Source organism: Micromesistius poutassou, assembly GCF_964030765.1.
Source record: "Micromesistius poutassou genome assembly, chromosome: 6".
Lineage (NCBI taxonomy): Eukaryota > Metazoa > Chordata > Actinopteri > Gadiformes > Gadidae > Micromesistius > Micromesistius poutassou.
In genome coordinates, this window is record NC_140276.1 from 18267931 (window position 1) to 18292583 (window position 24653).

At 39.1% G+C, this 24653-nt stretch overlaps 1 protein-coding gene across 1 annotated transcript; it reads left to right on the forward strand.

Moving 5' to 3' along the window:
- The first annotated feature begins 3784 nt into the window (after positions 1-3784).
- Positions 3785-8428, forward strand: LOC311344925 (aerolysin-like protein). The gene is made up of 3 exons (XM_084469270.1): positions 3785-3904; positions 6674-7166; positions 7826-8428. The coding sequence occupies exons 2-3, from the start codon at positions 6684-6686 to the stop codon at positions 8294-8296; spliced, it is 954 nt and encodes a 317-aa protein (XP_084325396.1). The 5' UTR covers positions 3785-3904; positions 6674-6683; the 3' UTR covers positions 8297-8428.
- The last annotated feature ends 16225 nt before the right edge of the window (positions 8429-24653 follow it).

The window sequence follows — 24653 nt, forward strand, 5'->3', positions numbered from 1 at the left end:
TTTTTTAAGAAGGGGCCAAGGGGATTATTGAAATTATTAAGATTAGATTATTGTATGATTTGTGGCTTTGTTTTAATTCGGATTCATTCATATGAATATATATTAGTTCAGTGTATGCATAATCATTTTGTCATAGAGGCTACTGGGGGCTCTGTGTGGGCCCTAGCGGGCTGTGGGCCCTTATAATTGTCATAACCTTTCCCCCCTATACGACGGCGCTGTGTGTGTGTGTGTGTGCGTGTGCGTGGGTGTGGGTCAAACTGGGTGTGACATTATTAATTTACTTTGTATTGGTTTTATTGTTCCTGCTTCAGTTATAGCCCACTAATGTATAACGTTTTGTAAATCTGTATGAAAGATAATGTACATTGTTCTGATTTTGATTTGATGGTTATTTAGAAAACGTACAGAGCCTATTGGTGTGGTGGTTTCCCTCGCTCTGGTACTACAAATGTCTTCAAGTGTCGCCACCCTGTCTTCAATCAAGTTTACCAGTACAAACTGCAATATCAGGATCCATCATGTTTCAGATAACACGATTAGATCAAGGAAATAAAACACCAGTATACCCTTTCATATAACCCAACATATCTGGCTATTGTCTCACATGAAGCCAACTAAATACATCAGTGTTATGTGTGTGTGTGTGTGTGTGTGTGTGTGTGTGTGTGTGTGTTAGAGTGTGTGTGTGTGTGTGTGTGTGTGTGTGTGTGCATGTGCTGCTGCTGCTATCCTGTGTGTTAGGGCAAGTTCATCAGAATTTTGCTGTGTTTTATGGGCTGGGCCAGTGTGTGTGTATGTGTGTGTGTGTGTGTGTGTGTGTGTGTGTGTGTGTATGTGTGTGTGTGTTTGTTACAGTATGATGTTAGGCCATCCTCTGTGTCAGGGCGAGTTCATCAGAATCTTGTTGTGTTTTATGGGCTGGGTCGGTGTGTGTGTGTGTGTGTATGTGTGTGTGTGTGTGTGTGTGTGTATGTGTGTGTGTGTTTGTTACAGTATGATGTTAGGCCATCCTCTGTGTCAGGGCGAGTTCATCAGAATCTTGTTGTGTTTTATGGGCTGGGCCGGTGTGTGTGTGTGTGTGTGTGTGTGTGTGTGTGTGTGTGTGTGTGTGTGGCAACCCGGCTTGGCAAGAGAGCACTGCCCCGTCCCAAAAACAGCCCAAGAGTCTGGATAAGTGCAAAAGCCACTAAAGTGCAAAAGCCAACACGGCACTTTTAATTAAACAAAAAAAAGGAACTCTTACTAACTACAACAAAAGACTACTATGGCGGCATCCATAGGCTTGCTCCGTTGGGTGGATTCTCTGCACCCACGTCGTCTGGGTTCTCCTCGTGTGTGACCCAGGGAAGAGCCCCGAATGAGTGTGGAAGCAGGCAATTTAAGCATGCTTCCTCCCGGCTCCCTTGATTGATTTCCCTTGATTGGCGGGAGCTCCTCCTGGCTCCCTCTGTTGGGAAGGAGTGTGACAACCTGGCCCCAACACCACGACTCCTCTTGGTCGTCTGGGCCGTGGTGTTGGGGCCGGGTTGTCACACTCCTCCACCGCTGGCTGAGACCTAGGGTTGCCTCCGACCGACCAGAGGCAAGCATCGCGGCGGGACAGGGTGTCGGCGTTGGCGCGCTCCCTGCCCGGCCGGTGTTCCACCTGGAATCGAAAATCCTGCAGTGCCAGGAACCACCTCGTCACCCGTGCATTTGTGTCCTTCGCCCCTGCCATCCACTTGAGGGGAGCATGGTCAGTGACGAGCGTAAACTCCCGGCCCAGGAGGTAGTACCTGAGCTTGTCCAGGGCCCACTTGATGGCCAGGGCCTCCTTTTCCAGGGTGGAGTAATTCTTCTCGTTTGAAAGGAGCTTCCTACTGATGTACAGTATGTTACCGGATGTTCCTCGCACGCCCGGACCTGTGACAGCACTGCTCCCAGTCCTACTTCGGACGCATCTGTGTGAACAATCAGAGGCAGAGAAATCTGGGGTTATTGGGACTGGTTCCGAGCAGAGGGCTCGCCGGAGGAGCCCGAACTTCCTCAACTCCCCGAGGACCGCCCGCAGCTGCCGGAGGTGAACATCCCAGCTGGTGCTGTGGATGATGATGTCATCAATGTACGCGGCTGCGTACGCCTGGTGTGGCCTCAGGATTTGATCCATCATCCGCTGGAAGGCTGCGGGGGCGCCATGGACACCGAATGGGAGGACTGTGTATTGGTACAGCCCCCCCGGGGTCGCAAACGCTGTCTTTTCGCTGGCGGCTTTGGTGAGGGGGACCTGCCAGTACCCCTCTGTTAAGTCCAGCGTGGTCAGGTAGCGGGCGGGTCAGAGTCGCTCGATCAACTCGTCTACCCTGGGCATGGGGTAGGCGTCGAATTCTGAGGCTTCATTCAGCCTCCGGAAGTCGTTACAGAAACGAAACGTCCCATCGGGTTTGGGAAGGACGATGGGGCTAGACCAGACACTGCGCGACTCTTCGATGACGCCGAGCTGAAGCATTCTGGCGACCTCCTCCATGATGCTGTTCCTCCGGGCTTCTGGGACCCGGTTAGGGCGCGACACGCACCGTGACGCCTGGTGCCGTTTTAATGTCATGTTCGGATATCGCGGTCCGGCCGGGTGTCTCCGAAAAGACATCTTGGTGTTGCAAGACGACTTCCTCGAGGTCCTGCTTCTGGGCGGGGCTGAGGTCGTCTCCCACGGGGACCTCCGTTAGGCTGCGCCGGGCGGCCAGGACCAGGGGAGCCGGTATCGGGGGGGGGGGGGGGGTACTGGTCCGCCACTGCTTCAGCAGGTTCACATGGTAGAGCTGAGTGGGTTTGTGTCTCCTGGGCTGCCTTACCCTATAGTTCACGTCTCCCACTTTGTCGACCACCTCGTCGAGTGGGTCGAGTTGCCCGCATTCTCCACCATATGTGGCAGCCCGGCTTGGCAAGAGAGCACTGCCCCGTCCCAAAAACAGCCCAAGAGTCTGGATAAGTGCAAAAGCCACTAAAGTGCAAAAGTGTCAACACGGCACTTTTAATTAAACAAAAAAAAGGAACTCTTACTAACTATAACAAAAGACTACTATGGCGGCATCCATAGGCTTGCTCCGTTGGGTGGATTCTCTGCACCCACGTCGTCTGGGTTCTCCTCATGTGTGACACAGGGAAGAGCCCCGAATGAGTGTGGAAGCAGGCAATTTAAGCATGCTTCCTCCCGGCTCCCTTGATTGATTTCCCTTGATTGGCGGGAGCTCCTCCTGGAGTGGTACACCACGTCCACCACGACTCCTCTTGGTCGTCTGGGCCATGGTGTTGGGGTCGGGTTGTCACAGTGTGTGTTAGTGTGTGTGTGTGTGTTTTAGGCCATCCTGTGTGTCAGGGCGAGTTCATCAGAATTTTGCTTTGTTTTATGGGCTGGGCCGGTGTGTGTGTGTGTGTGTGTGGGTGCATGTGTGTGTGTGTGTGTGTGTGGGTGCATGTGTGTGTGTGTGTGTGTGTTACAGTGTGATGTTAGGCCATCCTGTGTGTCAGGGCGAGTTCATCAAAATCTTGCTGTGTTTTATGGGCTGGGCCGGTGTGTGTGTGTGTGTGTGTGTGTGTGTGTGTGTGTGTGTGTGTGTGTGTGTGTGTGTGTGTGCATGTGTGTGTGTGGGTGTGTGTTACAGTGTGATGTTAGGCCATCCTGTGTGTCAGGGCGAGTTCATCAGAATCTTGCTGTGTTTTATGGGCTGGGCCGGTTACATTGCTTAATGGTAATGATTAATGACTTCCTCCTGGACACAGTCTTAAGCAGGTCTTAACTCCACTGCTCCAGAGCTACGGACACAGAGACACCGTCCGCACCGCCACTCCTCCTCATCTCCGCTCCACTTCTCTCCTTTTCTTGTAGGCCCCCTATCTCTTTTTTCTAACTGAAGGCGTGTTCTGAGTAAGTATGAATTAATTCATTCACCTTAATCATTGTGCTGTTTATTATAATGCTTTAGGTGCTGTTTCATTCATGTAGACTGAATATAACGCTGTATAAGAGAGATCTTGTATCTCTAGTTTCAGAGTATTTTTTTTGTATTGCGGGTTCTTATTAATAATTAAAGATGAACTAAGCTGGGGCAGTGAAAAAATACATCGATAGAAGGAACGTGAATCATTTTCAGTCAGTTGTCTTAATAGACAACAGTAAACAGAAAGGACCCTGTCTATCTGCTTGTTGTAATGCATGTCCTTATTAGTGATGGCTCGTTCACAAACAAATCAGTTAGAACGAACGACTCTTTAACATGAACGAACCGACCTGATTCCCCGTTTCAGTTCGTCTTGTTCGTTCTCTGAGACTCGACTCCCAGCTCCACCCACTAGTCGCTGGCGCTGACTCACAGGTCGCCGTTCGTTCACTGACTGTGTTTAGCGGTGAAGACTCGAGGACTGAGAAGTCACAAGAGCCAGCCGGGCAACAACATCCCGATTCCGAACATGAAGCGCTCCTCAGCTAAAAAGAACTTAGTTAATGTTATGTTGATTGATGACCGTTTGCACCATTGCACGATCGTGATTCGTTTGAGAATGAGAACGAGGGAGGAGCTGAGTCTGACTGACTCAGCTGAGAACTGTGCATTCGTGATTCGTTTGAATGAGAACGAGGGAGGGGCTGAGACTGAACGATTCAGCTGAGAACCATGATTCACCGCTACCCGACTGAACGAACAAACGATTCGAACGAATCTTCTTGGCGAACTGACCGACGCAAACTGATTCAAGCAAACGAATCATGAAATCCATCACTAGTCCTTATTGAGTATCCTTCTGTTGAGGGTTACAGAGACAAGTAGTGAAATCACAGTTAATCATTAGGACAACGTTCTTTCATTAATTCACCGCCATTTTGAATCCTCCATTAATTCACATGTTTGAAAGGGGACTTAAAATCTGCATGAAAAAAAAAAAGGAAAAAAAAGTAGGAAAAAATGTATGAAAGCAACTCATAGCCAGACAAGCACAGGTAACCAAACACAATGCAGCCTTATCCCCAGTGTTGTGCCTGAACGCGTTCATTGACATTAAAACAACTCAAAACATTTGTTTTCAGAAATGTGCAACTCACCGATTGGTTTGTGGTGTTTGTCGATGTTCCAAATCAAGTATTGTAGCAAAATACAGTTTCTGTCGTGTTTTATTTGGCATTTTAAATTTCAAATAAAATCCATTGATTTCTGTTGGAAGACTCATTGCTCGTTGACCCGGAAACGGAGAACGGGGCTGGTTGTACTCTTTTCGCTCGGTCTAGCCAAGGCCCCCAGGAGCAGTGCCTACTTCCGCAATCCACCCGTGCTCAGTGGCCAAGCCCGGTATTGCAGTTTTTTAGTGGGCTGTGGACAGGTCCCTCAAATCATGGGGCCCGGAATAAGATATCCCCGTTCACTCCAATACAAGTTTACAATACAAATTTTCTCTGGATATCAATCAAAGTCTTTTTTCGCATTTTATTAGCCAGAGAAGGAGGGGTGGGCAGCTGAAAGGAGTCGTAGTACAACAAATATTGTTTCGGCCGGGCCTCCGAGAGTGCTCAGTGCACGTATAGTATCACATATAGTGAATAATCGGGGGGGTTAGAAACTTATACTTCCATGGTCGGTAAACAATGCGACAATGCTCGCTCAGAACTCTCGCTTATGATGCTACAATGCTAACAATGCTAGAGAACGAGAATATTTCTGCATCCGGAAAGTCATGCACTAGGGAGTGGCTAGGCTCCCATGATGTGGAAGCAATTCTGTCCTTGATGTTGCCCTGCGCCAATGAGCAGTTTCCATAGGAATGAATGGGCGCCATGTTTCAATCCGGTGTCCATTCTTCATAGGTCCATGGTCCTAAGCCCTACTGTTGATACTGAGAACCGAGTGAAAAGACTACAACCAAACGTAAACAGACCCATTTGCAGTTCCGGTTTGGTTTCCGTTTCAATGGGATTTACAAAATGCCAAATAAAACACAACAGAAACTGTACTTCTCTACAATACTTGATTTCGAACATCAACAAACACCACTAACCATTCGGTGAGTTGCACATTTCTGAAAACTAATGTTTAGGGTTGTTTTAAGGACAGGTTTGTGCATACATGTAGCCAGCCATTCTGAAGCAGGCAGGGGCGATTCTAAATGAGCCAAATACCCGAGACAGGACCAATCATCAAGACAAGACAAACCAGAAAGGGAGCTCAATGTTCAAAATACAGGAATTGTCTTTTAAGGCCTGTGTACGGTGTGTTTTAGCCGGGTTTTCGCCTGGAAGGCTCTATAGAAATCTGGCACCCTATTGAACGAAGTAACCCTAACCGAGAGAGCGTTGGTTCAGAAATAATAGCTTGCAGCAACATATTGAAAAAAATAACTGAACTAGTTCATTTTTGGAACTGTGAAAATTTTGAATTATGAACTATGAACTGAACTAGTTCAGTTTCAATTTGTGAACTGAACTTTGAACTAGTTCATGTAGAAAGTTAACTTTCCCAACACTGCTTATCACCCTTATGAGTAGCACCTGTGTTTGAACTGACATGTCTAACTAAAATTATTTTCACAGCATCAGTGCTGTTACACTACGATACATAGATCTGATTTCCTTTTACAGCTTGAAATGTCTGCATCTTTTGTCAAGCATTTGGAGGATGCATGAATATATTGATGAACATTTCTGTTTTAGGTTATTAAACATGGCGACTACACTGTATCTCATTGGTGGACGTGGAGGCACTTCATTTGATTTCACTGGCCTTAACAATGGTGCCACCCTCAAGAAGATTGGAGTTGCAGTGGGAGGCTGGCAGATCAAAGCTGTGCGGGCAGAACTGACCGACGGGCGTGTGGAGACCTTTGGAGATGCAAACACTTTCAATGAGTTTACGTTCAAACTTGGCGAGCGCATCACCAAGCTGTCCCTGTGGGGGAACGGTGCCGGGTCACGCCTGGGTGGCATCAGGTTCTGGACGAGCTCTGGACGGGAGTTCTTCGAGCACATGAATGGCTGGCCAATGAAGACCGAGTACTCTATCGATGTGGGGTCTGGAGTCTGCCTGGGGTTGGTGGGGAGAGCTGGCGGAGACATCGACTGTATGGGATTCCGCTTTATCAATGCCATCAAGTCGTCTGTGCTAACCGACATGACCTATCCCAGCCTGGCCATGTACAAACCAAAGGTGAGTGCTGCTAAGTGTGGAAGACCTGAGTCAGAATATGGCAGGCTAAGTGGGCCAATACATTTCAATGAACAAGTGTTTCTTTATTAACTCAGAAAAGCAATTGAAATGGGGTCATTTTCATGCATGAATAGAACCTGTTTTTGTAGGTTGTGTCCAGGACAGAAATTGGCACGTATTTTTCCTCTTTCCTATCACTAACAGCATGTGTTACACCTATATATCATAGGGCAGATTACTCTTGTACTATATTAATCAATCAAATGTATTTTATAAAGCCCTTTTTATATCAGCAGTTGTCACAAGGTGTTTTTTTTTTAAGAAGAAATAAGAAAGATTTGTTCTGATTAAATGCTTGTTGGCCCACTTTGCATTCCATAACGGACAACTTGATGAGTTCTGTCCACTGTATAAACATTATAATTTGATATGGGGTTGACAATAATGTCTTTTGTTTAATTACATTAGGTCAATAAAATAGTGTCAGCACTTAAATCTCTTGAATTTCTCCCCCTGGGGATTTGTGAAGTGTTAAAGTCAAAATGTTAGACTAAATAAATAAGTTGATATTTTCAATATTTTATTACGTTATTTTGTGTGTTGCCTGAACAATATTAATCTTTTTTGTGTTTTTCTGTGTCTGTGTGTGGGGTATGTAGGTAAACAAACAATATATCAAATCTGTGTCTTATCACAATGGCACTACTGAGACTCAAGAGCAGAAACTTGCATACAGCAGATCTGTGACCAAGTCTACCACCTGGAGCACCACCAATAAGTTTGAGTCCACCGTCAGCATGTCTGTTACAGCAGGGATCCCGAATCTGGTGGAGGTGTCTGGTGGGTATAGCGTGACCACGGGATCAGAGCAGTCCTCCTCAATGACCAATGAAGAGACTGTAACAGAATCAGATGAGGTCAATGTGAAGGTCCCGGCAGGAAAGACCGTGAGCATTGAGTTGTCAGTGGGACGAGCAGTCATCGACCTCGCCTACTCGGCCACAGTGAAAATCACATGCATGAATGGCAGCGAGCTGGTCTTCCCATCCACCGGCAACTACAATGGTGTGGCTTACACTGCAGTGGTGGTAAAAACCACTCAGTCTGATAAAGTTATGAATGTCGAATAAGATGCATGAACATCTTACTGTGCACAGTTTTAATATTGATTGCATATTTCATATTTGCAATACGTTCTACTTTAATTCTGTCCACTTGGGGGTATGTTTTGTGTAACCTGTAAGTCAAGTGATATCTTCAATATTGACGTTATCAGTACGGTATTAACAAAGATACATGAATAAATAAATAAATAAAAATTTGTAGACAAACAAACCTAATCCTGGAATCCTTTTGTTAAACGATTTGTATCATCATTTTGGACTCATCAAAGTAGCCACCTTTTGCAGACATAACAGCCGAACACACTTCCTACAATGGAAATCTAATATTGTTTGGGAAGCTCTTCCCAACACTGTTGTGGATGTTCCCACAAATGTGTTGCACTTGTAGGTTGCTTTGTTTTCACCCTTCTGCCCAGTTCATCCCAAACTTAAACTTGCTTCTGTGGTAGCGAATGCGTGGACCTAGACCGGTCACTACGCAGTCCTAGTGCAACGCGCACCGCTCACCACGCTCTCTGTCACATTTTGCTTTAAATCGAAAGAAATCCTTGTAATGAATTAATTCTGAAAATATTTAGGTGTGCCAGGACCACGCTTGGGTGTCCCAGGCACACCCATGCACACCCGTGGCTACGTCTCTAAACACTTTAAATATCAGCCCATACCACCGTTCAAGTCCTCCTACATGATGAATGAAGGAGAAGACAATGTGAAACGCAAGCGAAAGCCCAACTGGTCCTACTCCCGACTCCTTACTGAGCAGATTATAAACTCAATACAATCAATTATCTTACAATAAATGATTAGATAATAATCATAAGTAAGAGTAGTTATAGGCCTATTATTTTTTACTTCAAACCATTTTTATTTGAAATAAATAATGATGATTAAAGTGTTGTATTACTATTAATACATGAGACAAATAATGATGGGTTAAGTGATTTATTTATATTTATATATTAAATAATTAAGGATGATTAAAGGTACATTTGTAACATTGCCCCCGTGTGTTTTAACCATCACTGATGGTTGCGATATTCCTAAATCGTCGTCATTGCAAAGTTGCATTTTCCCTGTTGCTAAATATCGGAGTGTTATTCACTAATTCCACAACAAGTTTGATACCCTCACGATTTTGCCTATTTCGCCTTATCAATTCACAGTCTTCCATTGTCTCCAAAACGTTTAGTCTCGCAGCCATTTTCCGATTCTTTGTGAATAGGTCTTACTGAGTTAGGAGTCCTCTCGAGGACTTTTAAGCTCTCCTAGACTTAGGTGCTACTTTTAGGCCTAAAATACTTTGTGAATTGCTCTTAGTGAAAAAAGTTAGGAGTCCTAAATTTAAGACTGACACGCCCATTATTTTTAGGAGTTACTCCTAAATTCGCCACTTATGACCTACTTTTAGCCCTAAGATTCTTTGTGAATACGGCCCCTGAGCAGTAAGCTGTACACTCACGAGGTAAGCTGGAGCGGGGAGGTCAATACACAGAACAGGAACCCAGCAATAATCACTCTTATCATAACAATAAGAGTGTGATATAACATTTTATCTAACACTTCTAGATGAATGAATGACTGAGGTTTCTGTGGTTGAATGTAGTTATTAATATAAAGTGGAGCTCAGTGCCGCACACAGAGGCTGCGCTGGAAAGACAACGTAGCAGAACAGAGCGCTCTTCTATTTAATGAGGAAAATTAATTCACAGAGCATTGTTATGCACTTTACTCTTTAGTGTTATGCACTTTACTCTTTAGTGTTATGCACTTTACTCTCTAGTGTTATGCACTTTACTCTCTAGTGTTATGCACTTTACTCTCTAGTGTTATGCACTTCACTCTTTAGTGTTATGCACTTTACTCTCTAGTGTTATGCACTTTACTCTTTAGTGTTATGCACTTTACTCTCTAGTGTTATGCACTTTACTCTTTAGTGTTATGCACTTTACTCTCTAGTGTTATGCACTTTACTCTCTAGTGTTATGCACTTTACTCTCTAGTGTTATGCACTTCACTCTTTAGTGTTATGCACTTTACTCTCTAGTGTTATGCACTTTACTCTTTAGTGTTATGCACTTTACTCTCTAGTGTTATGCACTTTACTCTCTAGTGTTATGCACTTTACTCTCTAGTGTTATGCACTTTACTCTCTAGTGTTATGCACTTCACTCTTTAGTGTTATGCACTTTACTCTCTAGTGTTATGCACTTTACTCTTTAGTGTTATGCACTTTACTCTTTAGTGTTATGCACTTTACTCTCTAGTGTTATGCACTTTACTCTCTAGTGTTATGCACTTTATTTTAAGTAACCCAGACTTTGGGAAGGTCTGATCTAGTAGCATTCTAGTATTGATGTATGTATTCTGTGTGTGTGATAGAGTATTAGGCTATTAATCTTATTGGTGTAGCACTATAGTAAGTTGGTTATAAATTATTATTTATAAGTTTATATTTCTGAGTCTATTTCTGAGAAAAGGAGTGCCAAAGGTGATTGGTGTTTTTTATGGGCAGGGCACTTACTTTTATCACGACCCTGAAACGAAACAAAAGCAACGCCTGAGCTCTTCACACATATTTGATTCCTCTTCAGTACCACGCAGATCTGGGGCCGTATTCACAAAGAATCTTAGGGCTAAAAGTAGGTCATAAGTGGCGAATTTAGGAGTAACTCCTAAAAATAATGGGCGTGTCAGTCTTAAATTTAGGAACTTTTTTCACTAAGAGCAATTCACAAAGTATTTTAGGCCTAAAAAAGGCCTTAAAAGTCCTCGAAAGGACTCCTAACTCAGTAAGACCTATTCACAAAGAATCGGAAAATGGCTGCGAGACTAAATGTTTTGGAGACAATGGAAGACTGTGAATTGATAAGGCGATATAGGCAAAATCGTGAGGGTATCAAACTTGTTGTGGAATTAGTGAATAACACTCCAGTATTTAGCAACGGGGAAAATGCAACTTTGCAATGACGACGATTTAGGAATATCGCAACCATCAGTTGTTAAAACACACGGGGGCAATGTTACAAATGTACCTTTAATCATCCTTAATTATTTAATATATAAATATAAATAAATCACTTAACCCATCATTATTTGTCTCATGTATTAACAGTAATACAACACTTTAATCATCATTATTTATTTCAAATAAAAATAAATGGTTTGAAGTAAAAATAATAGGCCTATAACTACTCTTACTTATGATTACTATCTAATCATTTATTGTAAGATAATTTATTGTATTGAGTTTATAATCTTCTCAGTAAGGAGTCGTGAGTCGGACCAGTTGGGCTTTCGCTTGCGTTTCACGTTGTCTTCTCCTTCATTCATCATGATAGGAGGACTTGAACGGTGGTATGGGCTGATATTTAAAGTGTTTAGTGACGTAGCCACGGGTGTGCCTGGGACACCCAAGCGTGGTCCTGGCACACCTAAATATTTTCAGAATTAATTCATTACAACGATTTCTTTCGATTTAAAGCAAAATGTGACAGAGAGCGCGGTGAGCGGTGCGCGGTGCGCGTTGCACTAGGACTGCGTAGTGACCGGTCTAGGTCCACGCATTCGCTACCACAGAAGCGTGGCTGTGAAGGAAACCCCCCTATTGGATTTTGCGATTATATCCATACATTTCATTCCCCCATGTACAGCGTGGAGTGATTTAGTGGAGAGCCAGGGCTGCTTTCAGGATGGTCGTATCGATCGCTCCGGACCCTGGCTTCCACTGGACACTTGCAGCAGTTATTCTAATAGCGTTCCGGTAAATCACTGAACTTGAGGCCACCCAAACTCTCACAGGCGCACCTTAATTACAATCTCTGGCTACGCCCAAACTTTTAGTGCTGGAAATATGCTCATTGGATAATAGTTTGCATGGTGCTTTTAATTACTTCCTTGATATAATGCAATTTACGTATTTTTATTGTTTGCTTTGGCTCTCTTTTTAACGTGTATACAACGTCATTATCGTGGTCTGCACAAACTTGTCATCGTGCGTGTATTCTGCTAACTGCACTGTCCATAACTATTTGATAGGACTTAATTTGTAGCCTAGGCTATTTCCTTACTTTTCGTTGATTTAGTGGGCTCGTTTGTGGGAAGTTGCGAATGAGTTTCACGGAGACCGCCGGCACTCAACAGCCAATCACCGTACTGACCGCTTCAAAACTCGTGCACGAGAATCGACGTAAGGGGGCGTTAGGGGGCGTTACTCTTAGTTCACTCTTAGTGATTTATCCTTACTGTGTGTTCACACCGCACTTTGTCCCATTTCGCCTATTCGCGCGAATAGGCGAATGTTGCCGCGCGACAAATCATAATCTGTCGCTGTGCATTTATGTGTGCATTCGCGGGGCGAATTATTCGCAGGGCGAATTTTTTTTTTGCCTGACAACGGTCATTCATGCCAATTCATTCTCATCAACCATGGCCGAGATGTGTGTCTGTACCTGTTGTGGAAGAGGGAGAGCCCGTCGTTTATGGGTTAATAATATAATCCGGAGGCGCACACCGCTTTGTGCCGTGATATTATATATATCGTATATATTATATGATATAGATATTTATATATTATATGTAGATATAGAGCGGGAGTCGCAAACGGCAACAATCACTTTCTCCTCCAAGCTGCGGTTCACTGAACGGTTGAACGGTGATTGGCTGTTTTACGTTACTTCACCCAGGGAGTGAACTGATTGGCTGTTACGTGACGTCACCCAGGGAGTGAACGCTGATTGGCTGTTTTACGTTACTTCACCCACGTTACCCACAGGGAGTGAACGCTGATTGGCTGTTTCAACGCGAATGCCGCGAAGAAGTTGAAATATTTTAACTTTATTCGCGGGGCGAATCCACGTGAACGCGCTCGCCGTTCACGTGGAAAAATTTCGCGCTGTCAATCAAATCTTGTCGCGCGTATCGGCGAAAAAAAAATTCGCCCGATTCGCGTCTCCACGTTCACTTAACATTGAAACGTGTCGCGGGGCGAAGTGCGGTGTGAACACACCTTTAGTATGAGTAGGTCTCAGCGGCTTTGTGAATAACTTTTAAGAAAAAACTCCTACGTAAAATGTTTTAGCGCGAGTTAGGAGCACTCCTAGCGGTAAGATAAAAAGCTTTGTGAATACGGCCCCAGGTACGTTACACTGACCAGCCCAGAGGTAAGATAAAGAAAACTGTTTTAAATAAATATGCCTGCAATTTAATTTCAGACAAAGGCTGCTGTTAGTGATGTTCTTAAGCAGACAAAGTTCAACTGTTATCTGCTTGATTACAACACGTTGGTGTGTAGACCAAGTCCTAGCACAGCATGACAAAGATAAAATAGCAATAGCCTAAAACGTGATTCGCTATAAGTATTAATGTGAGTGCTCATTATGATAATCTCATTTTAATATTCAACCCTTTGTTATTTCTGTTTTTATGGCTAATTTCTTTTTTGAAAGGAAAATGGGTAATCAGGGTCAACTGTGGTGAGTCTCTGTCCAAACTGTTCAATGTCACTAGTATTGCTCTGCCTAATACGTTTTCTTAATAAAGGAGACTAAATCACATATCCTATGTTTAATTAGAAGCACTGCATCAGACGGTAAGTAGGCCCAACAACGTTGTGCAATAGAGAATGTCTGATAGGGAGAGTAGGGCTCTGGTACCACGCAGTTCTGGTACTTTCACTGACAAGCCGAGAGGTAAGATTAACAAAACAGTTTAAAATAAATAGGCCAACAATTAAGGTTCAGGGCTGCTGTTAGTGATGTTCCTAAGAAGAAATCAGACATCAAAGTTCAACTGTTATCTGCTTGATTACAACATGTGGATGTGTAGACCTAGTAAATTGCTATTTGCAGTATTAGTGTGAGTGCTCATTATGATCATCTCATTTAATATTCAACCCTACATACATTGCCTTTCTAATTGCAGTGGGTGGATTGTAAATAATGTTTTTTGGAGATTTTTAATAATGAAGGTATTGTGCTTTATTTTAGGTTTTACACTAGCAGCACAACTGGGGAGGGTGCCGTGTTTCTCCACACTAATTAGATTAATATAGCGTATAGATAATTACATATTATCATTAAATTTAAGAGTACATTTCTCCCATACAATCTATTTGAAGGGAGGCTGGCCAATGTTTTCTTACTGCAGACTTCCCCATGAAACAACCATACTATGATAATATGTTACTCCTGTAACATATGTATTGGCAACAAGTCTCCTATAGAAAATGAATGTATCATCTCGTTTGAAGCACTTTCTTCTGAGAGTAACTATGTAAAAGAGCCCAAGCATAATATCTCCACTGCACTCGGCATTAAAACTTAATGAAGGGAAATAATCAAACCTACTTAGACTCAGAAAAGGTTGATTTGATTGAAGGTGCCATGACATGCCACCAGGTGTGGTGTGATTAGCCGTTACAAGCTGTTTTGGAAATCAGCCCCTTAAGGCTGGCTTTACACAACAACGATCTGAACACAAACCGCAAAAGTGGCGTTGCATTCCCACTTTTCATTCGAGGTTTAGATGAGCGTCTTTGGGTGGAAATCTGCGTGCACACGGTGACGCAAAAGTGTGTGAAATTTGATGGATGTGACGTCAACGCATACGCGACGAGAGCCAGCGGGAGCAGCTCAGAGCACACTTTGCCCTTTTAACCCTTAAGACGGAAACGCAACGGTGGAGCGTTTTCAAGATCTCCACTCTGGAGGGTGGGTTCATTTTTTTCTGTTTTTAAGCCCCGAAAACGCCGTCACCGTCTAAACGAAAGGCACAACTGATAAAATATGTTGTCGGTTTCACCCAGGAGCGTTGTCATGTAAAGCCAGCCTAAGACATCACAGGTGTGCGTGTCCACCTAGATGTGTGACGGATAGATGAGCAACGTTTGCTACAGTCCACTGGGTAGGCTGGTGGACTGATCTATCCAGCACACATCTAGGTGGACACGCCCACTTTCTGCCCCTTATGATGTCATAAGGGGCAGATTTCCAAAACGGCTTGTAATGGCTAATCACACCACACCCGGTGGCACGTCATGGCAGCTTTAAGATGTATTCACAAGTAACTTTGTTTTGTTGGAAAGGCGGATCTCTTGCTCTCTGGCTGCGACAGCCCTGAAACTGTCCGGACTGTCTATACAGTATATATCAATATTGATATATATACAGTATATATCAATATTGATATATATATACAGTATATATCAATATATATATATATATATATATATATACAGTATATCATCAATTGAAAAACAACAATGAACACAATATTACTTTAGAATAAATGCACATGCTTATAATATAGATAAATATCTTCTATAGTCATTCAAATATAAGAATTGTGGTGCAAATTGACATTAGTTTGTTCTTTCTTACCCTTAACGTTAACCTTTGACCCTGGGGTAAACCGGTCACAAGGGAGCAGGGCTCCCCTTATGCATTCTGCTACTTGATCTGAACACAGGAAACTGTCCTTTACACAAATTATTGGATTTGATCATTGACTATTATAATGTGGGAAGACATAGTGGTGACTTCTCAGTTGGATCCTTTGACCCTTGACCTCCCCAAGGGGGTCAGGGAAAAGGCACAGCCAACAAATGGCAGTTAGAGAAACAGAAAGTGAAAGTCTAACTTTCCTATGCCCGCTGTTCCCAGTGGTTTCCTCTGGGCTCCAGCCGGTGTCACCATATCAGGAACATGCAGCTTGGGGCGGCTCCAGAGGCCGGCCCCTCGTTCACCTCTTGGCAGCCGTAACGGCAGCACACTGCAGCTGTACTGGGGGAGAGTGGTACCGTGTTTACTCAATGTTTCTCCACACTGATTCATCTAGCGTATAGATAAGAATGACATATTATCATTTAATGTAAGAGTAGATTTCTCCCATACAATCTATTTTAAGGGAGGCTGGCCAGTGTTTTTCTTACTGCAAACTGAAACAACCATAATATGATCATATGTTACTCCTGCACACAAGTATTGGAAACAAGTTTCCTATGAAAACTATTACCTAACTAATTGTCTACTAGAGTCATTCAAATGTAAGACTTGTTGTGCAATTTGACATCAGTTTGTTCTTTCTTACACAAAAAAACGTTGTCTATATCATTAAAGATTTATGTGAGAATTGTGTGATTCATCTTCTTTCAGAAATACATGTATCTAGCAGCTATCTTTTATTAATGTATGTATTCTGTGTGTGTGGTAGATTATTGGGGTATTCACCTTATTGATGTAGCTAGTAAGTTGGATATCAACTTTCTGAGAAAAGTAGTGCCAAAGGTGGTTTGTGTTTGTTTAATGGGCAGGTTGTGTTACTGTTGGGAAGAAAGTGAGATTAATTGCTTTGTGACGTTCGGAAACAGTCGCACCTGCAAAGCGAGCTGCTCCCACGAACCTGAAACTAAATGAAAAGCAACACCTGAGCATATATCTGATTCCTCTTCAGTACCACCAGAGAATGTCTGATAGGGAGAGTAGGGCTCTGGTACCACAGTTCTGGTACTTTCACTGACAAGCCGAGAGGTAAGATAAACAAAACTGTTTAAAATTACAATTAAGGTTCAGACATAGGCTGCTGTTAGTGATGTTCTTAAGAAGAAATAAGACAAAGTTCAACTGTTGATTAGAACTGATTACAACATGTGGATGTGTAGACCTAGTCCTAGCACAGAAGTGATGACAAATGATAAAATAAGAATAGCCATAAAAGTGATTTGCTATTTGCAGTATTACTATCAACTATCAACTATCACTTATCAACTATCAACTATCACTTATCAACTATCACTTATCAACTATCAACTATCAACTATCAACTATCACTTATCAACTATCAACTATCACTTATCACTTATCACTTATCAACTATCAACTATCAACTATCAACTATCAACTATCAACTATCAACTATCAACTATCAACTATCACTTATCACTTATCAACTATCAACTATCAACTATCACTTATCAACTATCAACTATCACTTATCACTTATCAACTATCACTTATCAACTATCAACTATCAACTATCAACTATCACTTATCAACTATCAACTATCACTTATCACTTATCAACTATCACTTATCAACTATCAACTATCACTTATCAACTATCAACTATCACTTATCAACTATCACTTATCAACTATCACTTATCACTTATCAACTATCAACTATCAACTATCACTTATCAACTATCAACTATCAACTATCAACTATCACTTATCAACTATCAACTATCAACTATCAACTATCACTTATCACTTATCAACTATCAACTATCACTTATCACTCATCAACTATCAACTATCAACTATCACTTATCAACTATCAACTATCACTTATCACTTATCACTTATCAACTATCAACTATCACTTATCAACTATCAACTATCACTTATCAACTATCAACTATCACTTATCAACTATCAACTATCAACTATCACTTATCACTCATCACTCATCACTTATCACTTATCAACTATCACTTATCAACTATCAACTATCACTTATCACTTATCACTTATCAACTATCAACTATCAACTATCAACTATCAACTATCAACTATCACTTATCACTTATCAACTATCAACTATCAACTATCACTTATCAACTATCAACTATCACTTATCACTTATCAACTATCACTTATCAACTATCAACTATCAACTATCAACTATCACTTATCAACTATCAACTATCACTTATCACTTATCAACTATCACTTATCAACTATCAACTATCACTTATCAACTATCAACTATCACTTATCAACTATCACTTATCAACTATCAACTATCACTTATCACTTATCAACTATCAACTATCAACTATCACTTATCAACTATCAACTATCAACTATCAACTATCAACTATCACTTATCAACTATCAACTATCAACTATCACTTATCAACTATCAACTATCACTTATCACTTATCAACTATCAACTATCACTTATCACTCATCAACTATCAACTATCACTTATCAACTATCAACTATCACTTATCACTTATCAACTATCAACTATCACTTATCAACTATCAACTATCACTTATCAACTATCAACTATCACTTATCACTCATCACTCATCACTTATCACTTATCAACTATCAACTATCAACTATCACTTATCAACTATCAACTATCAACTATCAACTATCAACTATCAACTATCAACTATCACTTATCAACTATCAACTATCAACTATCAACTATCACTTATCACTTATCAACTATCACTTATCAACTATCAACTATCAACTATCACTTATCAACTATCACTTATCACTTATCAACTATCACTTATCAACTATCAACTATCAACTATCACTTATCAACTATCAACTATCACTTATCAACTATCAACTATCACTTATCACTTATCAACTATCAACTATCACTTATCACTCATCAACTATCAACTATCACTTATCAACTATCAACTATCACTTATCACTTATCACTTATCAACTATCAACTATCACTTATCAACTATCAACTATCACTTATCAACTATCAACTATCAACTATCACTTATCACTCATCACTCATCACTTATCACTTATCAACTATCAACTATCAACTATCACTTATCAACTATCAACTATCAACTATCAACTATCAACTATCACTTATCACTTATCAACTATCAACTATCAACTATCAACTATCAACTATCAACTATCACTTATCACTTATCAACTATCACTTATCAACTATCAACTATCAACTATCACTTATCAACTATCACTTATCACTTATCAACTATCACTTATCAACTATCAACTATCAACTATCACTTATCAACTATCAACTATCACTTATCAACTATCACTTATCAACTATCAACTATCACTTATCACTTATCAACTATCAACTATCAACTATCACTTATCAACTATCAACTATCAACTATCAACTATCACTTATCAACTATCAACTATCAACTATCACTTATCAACTATCAACTATCAACTATCACTTATCACTTATCAACTATCAACTATCACTTATCACTCATCAACTATCAACTATCAACTATCACTTATCAACTATCAACTATCACTTATCACTTATCACTTATCAACTATCAACTATCACTTATCAACTATCAACTATCACTTATCAACTATCAACTATCAACTATCACTTATCACTCATCACTCATCACTTATCACTTATCAACTATCAACTATCACTTATCACTTATCAACTATCAACTATCACTTATCAACTATCAACTATCACTTATCAACTATCAACTATCACTTATCACTCATCAACTATCAACTATCAACTATCACTTATCAACTATCAACTATCACTTATCACTTATCACTTATCAACTATCAACTATCACTTATCAACTATCAACTATCACTTATCAACTATCAACTATCAACTATCACTTATCACTCATCACTCATCACTTATCACTTATCAACTATCAACTATCACTTATCACTTATCAACTATCAACTATCACTTATCAACTATCAACTATCACTTATCAACTATCAACTATCACTTATCAACTATCAACTATCACTTATCAACTATCAACTATCACTTATCAACTATCACCTATCACTTATCAACTATCAACTATCACTTATCACTTATCAACTATCACTTATCAACTATCACTTATCACTTATCAACTATCACTTATCACTTATCAACTATCAACTATCAACTATCAACTATCACTTATCAACTATCAACTATCACTTATCAACTATCAACTATCACTTATCAACTATCACCTATCACTTATCAACTATCACTTATCACTTATCAACTATCAACTATCACTTATCACTTATCAACTATCACTTATCACTTATCACTTATCAACTATCACTTATCAACTATCAACTATCAACTATCACTTATCACTTATCACTTATCAACTATCAACTATCACTTATCAACTATCACTTATCACTTATCACTTATCAACTATCAACTATCAACTATCACTTATCAACTATCAACTATCACTTATCACTTATCAACTATCACTTATCAACTATCAACTATCACTTATCACTTATCACTTATCACTTATCAACTATCAACTATCAACTATCACTCATCACTCATCACTCATCAACCATCAACCATCAACTATCAACTATCAACTATCAACTATCACTTATCAACTATCAACTATCACTTATCAACTATCAACTATCACTTATCAACTATCAACTATCACTTATCACTTATCAACTATCAACTATCAACCATCAACTATCAACTATCAACTATCACTTATCAACTATCAACTATCACTTATCACTTATCAACTATCACTTATCAACTATCAACTATCACTTATCACTTATCAACTATCAACTATCAACTATCACTCATCAACTATCAACTATCAACTATCAACTATCAACTATCACTCATCAACCATCAACTATCAACTATCACTTATCAACTATCAACTATCACTTATCAACTATCAACTATCAACTATCACTTATCACTTATCAACTATCAACTATCAACTATCAACTATCACTTATCAACTATCAACTATCAACTATCACTTATCAACTATCAACTATCACTTATCACTTATCACTTATCAACTATCAACTATCAACTATCACTCATCACTCATCACTCATCAACCATCAACCATCAACTATCAACTATCAACTATCAACTATCACTTATCAACTATCAACTATCACTTATCACTTATCAACTATCACTTATCAACTATCAACTATCACTTATCACTTATCACTTATCAACTATCAACTATCAACTATCACTCATCACTCATCACTCATCAACCATCAACCATCAACTATCAACTATCAACTATCAACTATCACTTATCAACTATCAACTATCACTTATCAACTATCAACTATCACTTATCAACTATCAACTATCACTTATCACTTATCAACTATCAACTATCAACCATCAACTATCAACTATCAACTATCACTTATCAACTATCAACTATCACTTATCACTTATCAACTATCACTTATCAACTATCAACTATCACTTATCACTTATCAACTATCAACTATCAACTATCACTCATCAACTATCAACTATCAACTATCAACTATCAACTATCAACTATCACTCATCAACCATCAACTATCAACTATCACTTATCAACTATCAACTATCACTTATCAACTATCAACTATCAACTATCACTTATCACTTATCAACTATCAACTATCAACTATCAACTATCACTTATCAACTATCAACTATCAACTATCAACTATCACTTATCAACTATCAACTATCACTTATCACTTATCACTTATCAACTATCAACTATCAACTATCACTTATCAACTATCACTTATCAACTATCAACTATCACTCATCACTCATCACTCATCAACTATCAACTATCAACTATCAACTATCAACTATCACTTATCAACTATCAACTATCAACTATCAACTATCACTTATCAACTATCAACTATCAACTATCAACTATCACTTATCAACTATCACCTATCACCTATCAACTATCAACTATCACTCATCAACTATCAACTATCACTTATCACTTATCAACTATCAACTATCAACTATCACTTATAAACTATCACTTATCAACTATCACTTATCACTTATCAACTATCAACTATCAACTATCAACTAATCAACTATCAACTATCAACTATCAACTATCAACTATCACTCATCACTCATCAACTATCAACTATCAACTATCAACTATCAACTATCAACTATCAACTATCACTCATCAACTATCAACTATCAACTATCAACTATCACTTATCAACTATCAACTATCAACTATCAACTATCACTTATCAACTATCAACTATCAACTATCAACTATCACTTATCAACTATCACCTATCACCTATCAACTATCAACTATCACTCATCAACTATCAACTATCACTTATCACTTATCAACTATCAACTATCAACTATCAACTATCACTTATCAACTATCACTTATCACTTATCAACTATCACTTATCACTTATCACTTATCAACTATCAACTATCAACTATCAACTATCAACTATCACTTATCAACTATCAACTATCAACTATCACTTATCACTTATCAACTATCACTTATCACTTATCAACTATCAACTATCACTTATCAACTATCACTTATCACTTATCACTTATCAACTATCAACTATCAACTATCAACTATCACTTATCAACTATCAACTATCACTTATCACTTATCAACTATCACTTATCAACTATCAACTATCACTTATCACTTATCACTTATCACTTATCAACTATCAACTATCACTCATCACTCATCACTCATCACTCATCAACCATCAACCATCAACTATCAACTATCAACTATCAACTATCACTTATCAACTATCAACTATCACTTATCAACTATCAACTATCACTTATCAACTATCAACTATCACTTATCACTTATCAACTATCAACTATCAACTATCAACCATCAACTATCAACTATCAACTATCACTTATCAACTATCAACTATCACTTATCACTTATCAACTATCACTTATCAACTATCAACTATCACTTATCACTTATCAACTATCAACTATCAACTATCAACTATCACTCATCAACTATCAACTATCAACTATCACTTATCAACTATCAACTATCAACTATCAACTATCACTCATCAACCATCAACTATCACTTATCAACTATCAACTATCACTTATCAACTATCAACTATCACTTATCACTTATCACTTATCAACTATCAACTATCAACTATCAATTATCAACTATCAACTATCAACTATCAACTATCAACTATCACTTATCAACTATCAACTATCACTTATCACTTATCACTTATCAACTATCAACTATCAACTATCACTTATCACTTATCAACTATCACTTATCAACTATCAACTATCACTTATCACTTATCAACTATCAACTATCAACTATCACTTATCAACTATCAACTATCACTTATCAACTATCAACTATCACTTATCAACTATCAACTATCACTTATCACTTATCAACTATCAACTATCAACTATCAACTATCACTCATCAACTATCAACTATCAACTATCACTTATCAACTATCAACTATCAACTATCAACTATCACTCATCAACCATCAACTATCACTTATCAACTATCAACTATCACTTATCAACTATCAACTATCACTTATCACTTATCACTTATCAACTATCAACTATCAACTATCACTTATCAACTATCAACTATCAACTATCAACTATCAACTATCACTTATCAACTATCAACTATCACTTATCACTTATCACTTATCAACTATCAACTATCAACTATCACTTATCACTTATCAACTATCACTTATCAACTATCAACTATCACTTATCACTTATCAACTATCAACTATCAACTATCACTTATCAACTATCAACTATCAACTATCAACTATCAACTATCACTTATCAACTATCAACTATCACTTATCACTTATCACTTATCAACTATCAACTATCAACTATCACTTATCACTTATCAACTATCACTTATCAACTATCAACTATCACTTATCACTTATCAACTATCAACTATCAACTATCAACTATCACTCATCAACTATCAACTATCAACTATCACTTATCAACTATCAACTATCAACTATCAACTATCACTCATCAACCATCAACTATCACTTATCAACTATCAACTATCACTTATCAACTATCAACTATCACTTATCACTTATCAACTATCACTTATCAACTATCAACTATCACTTATCACTTATCAACTATCAACTATCAACTATCAACTATCACTCATCAACTATCAACTATCAACTATCACTTATCAACTATCAACTATCAACTATCAACTATCACTTATCACTTATCAACTATCACTTATCAACTATCAACTATCACTTATCACTTATCAACTATCAACTATCAACTATCAACTATCACTCATCAACTATCAACTATCAACTATCACTTATCAACTATCAACTATCAACTATCAACTATCACTCATCAACCATCAACTATCACTTATCAACTATCAACTATCACTTATCAACTATCAACTATCACTTATCACTTATCACTTATCAACTATCAACTATCAACTATCACTTATCAACTATCAACTATCAACTATCAACTATCAACTATCACTTATCAACTATCAACTATCACTTATCACTTATCACTTATCAACTATCAACTATCAACTATCACTTATCAACTATCACTTATCAACTATCAACTATCACTCATCACTCATCACTCATCACTCATCAACTATCAACTATCAACTATCAACTATCACTTATCAACTATCAACTATCAACTATC